We start from the raw sequence: 3,182 nt of genomic DNA on the forward strand, positions 1-3,182 counted from the left end.
CTTCTGTGTGATCAATGTCTCCCAGTGGTATGCTTTTAAACAGATTGTCTATCACATTTGGAGAACACATCACACTTTGCAGAACTAACCTTTAGATCACTAGGCCTAGTTTTTACCTGTTTATGACATCCATGCACTTGGCCAACAAAACAACTCGTTGGCATTCTGAGATTAGAAAGCAGGGTTTGGAACAAATTATTTTTGGCAGGTAGACCAAACACAGTCAAAGATTTTCAGCTTGCAGGCAGACACTGAAATAAGTTTCTGATTGACAGAAGGATGGCTTTGCATAGGATGGCTTTGAGTTTTGTGGGTCAAAAAGAACATAAAATAAAGTTATTAACCGATCCCATGCTTTTAAAATAACGGTTCTGTTCCGGAATACGGTTCTGTTCCGGAATAGTATAGATCACTTTAGTTCCACATGTTGGCCCTTTGTCCTGCACCCAAACAATCATGTCCCACATTTTATCAACAAATTAAAACCACTAATTTACAAAAAAAGGTGAATTTGCCACGTATTTCAGACTTCATTTGATGAGAATTGACATTCCAACCTGTCACGTTGCACTTACAAGATATTATATCATAAGGATGTGGTGCTGGTGATGTTAAGCCCCCCAAAATATGAATGTATAGGCTACACTGTCCTGCAAAATCATCCCTTTAAATGTGTTCACCCTAGCGATTGTCTGTCAACTCTAATTCCTGTGACTTTTGTTTCACTAGTCGACCGTTAAACTGTCAATTCAACAACATGTCAATCCCCAGTAGGAATTAATACAATATATTCAACAGAAAACCCCAACACAACTATAAAAAAAAGTGTATTTATTAAAATCCCACAGTAGGAACATAACAGCCCTAAAAATCACTTACAGTAGGATCACAACATGTATAGTCATTTAGCAGACGCTCTTATCCAGAGCGACTTACAGTTAGTGAGTGCTTTTTTTATTGTTTATTTTTTCATACTGGCCCCCCCGTGGGAATCGAACCCACAACCCTGGCGTTGCAAACGCCATGCTTTACCAACTGAGCTACATCCCTGCCGGCCATTCTCTCCCCTACCCTGGGCCAATTGTGCACCGCCCCATGGTTCTCCCGGTCGCGGCTGGCTACGACAGAGCCTGGATTCGAACCAGGATCTCTAGTGGCACAGCTAGCACTGCAATGCAGTGCCTTAGACCACTGCGCCACTCGGGAGATGTAGGCCTAACAGCCCTAAAAATCACTTACAGTAGGATCACAACATGTAGGCCTAACATGTAGGATAACTTGTAGGCCTAGCAGCCCTTATTAAACTAATTTACAGTAGGATCACAACATGTAGGCCTAACAGTCTATCCTCCTGGAATAGAATGTAAAGTGTATTTAGACAGTTAAGTCCACAATGATTTGAGCTCACAGATCCTGACCCATCCAATATTTAAAAGTGTGTATATATATATATATATTCCATGTTCTATGGAGCTGACATAGTAACCATTTACAAATGACTACCAAACATCTTCAAATACAAAAATGCCACAGGCCACATCATAGGCATATTCCTAAAAGTGTGAAATACTTTTTAGTTCTATCATATTCACCCAAACAACAAGATTAGGTGTAGTTAAAATGTGTTTTATGGTTAAAACAACATGCCTACATGTAGAGGTAAATGTCCTTCATTTGGTAGATATATCTTCTATAGCACTGTACAGTACATGTCACAACTTCTATCAATGGCAACTGACCCTCTTCACCATAATGTCCTCACAGATCAGCGTCATAAGCAGGTCGTCTTCCTCCGTACGAGGTGCTCTTTGCCCGGGGAAAGTCCGCCTCGTCTTCCATGGAGTCTTTAGAGTAGGGGACGCTGCTAGCGCTGCTCAGGGTTCGGGCGATGCTAGGCACCTCGATGCGGCGCCGTGGGGGTTTGGTGTTTCTGAAGTGTGCGGTGGTCTCCGAGATTCGCGTCTCTCCGCGGTTCTTACCGCCACAGCAACGACACATCCCGATGCACATGACCAAGCCGCCCAGTAGCTCGAAGATGCCCCCGATGTATCCCAAAATAATACAGTAGCCGACGCGAATGTCGGTGCTGGATGCTGCGATGCTTTTGAGGATGTGAGTGTACCATGCAATAGGGATGATCGTCATGACTCCCGACAGAAAGATGAGTATTCCCCCCAGCCCGGCTACTGTCCAGTTCGGGTGGTCTGTCCAGCACCTTACCCCGGGGGTTGCCGTGGCCAGCCCGATCAGAGTCAGTATCAGAGACGCTACCATCAAGCCCTGGGCGACCACTATAATCTGGTTGTTGAAGTAGGTTATGTCATTTTGGTTACAGAGGACCACTCGGGATGAGTCGGACGCCAGGCATATGTCCCAGATGCCTTGCTGAAGGAACGTATCAGGCGGGTTTGAGGGGATAGTGTGGATGGTTCTCCAGTTGGGAGAGACTGTCGCTGTGAGGTTTAGGATCCAGCCGCAAGGGGCAAGGACCATTCCGAAGATAAAAATGCCCGGGGTGCGCAACGAAGTGCGGATCCACTGCTCAGTTTGGCTCGGCATAGCTGCTGGACTGCTGTTACTAACCTGTTCAGGTGATACAGCAGCACTAGCCTAGTCTGTCTAAGTAAACTGAAGTCGACAGTCTGGAGTGTTGTCTTAAAAACTTGTTAGACTGAAACTGAGAGGGGAGGTACCTTGATTACCGACAAGCTGGGTGTGGTGTCACCTGTTGCATCTGGTTTAGACAGCTTCTAACTCGTCAAACCTGATATAGGCTATTATACGACTAACTTTATATGTGTATCTAAATGTTGGGTTTCAGAAGTAGGCTATATCAGCATAGTTAATAATATGCTAAAATACACGCACATTATATTATACAAATATATTGCCGCCTTTTCATTTTAGTATCATTCTCCTTACGTTATAACATATAGGCAGTTTAGCCTAATAAGAAAGGAACCAATCACGATAATGCATTTAACTGACTGTATGAATAATATCGATACGTTTTGTATTATAGCTTCGTCGAAACTGAAAGCATGAATGGGAATGTGGTCATCAGAATACTAGGCTTCCTCGAAACTGAGAATGTTCTGGAATGTCTTCTACAGAATGTGGCTGTACAGGAACTGTCCTGTCATGAAAATGTTCAATCGTGGTGGTGATGATAGTGACTATGG

The 3,182-nt window shown here is 43.8% G+C and overlaps 1 protein-coding gene across 1 annotated transcript; it reads right to left on the reverse strand.

Moving 5' to 3' along the window:
* Window positions 1-823: 823 nt before the first annotated feature.
* Window positions 824-2,628, reverse strand: LOC311116066 (claudin-23-like). Its single transcript, XM_084191197.1, has one exon. It carries the CDS (start codon window positions 2,557-2,559, stop codon window positions 1,759-1,761), a length of 801 nt encoding a protein of 266 aa, XP_084047323.1. The 5' UTR covers window positions 2,560-2,628; the 3' UTR covers window positions 824-1,758.
* Between the last annotated feature and the right edge of the window lie 554 nt (window positions 2,629-3,182).

This window comes from Coregonus lavaretus, assembly GCF_964263955.1.
Source record: "Coregonus lavaretus genome assembly, contig: HAP1_SCAFFOLD_620, whole genome shotgun sequence".
Classification (NCBI taxonomy): Eukaryota; Metazoa; Chordata; class Actinopteri; order Salmoniformes; family Salmonidae; genus Coregonus; species Coregonus lavaretus.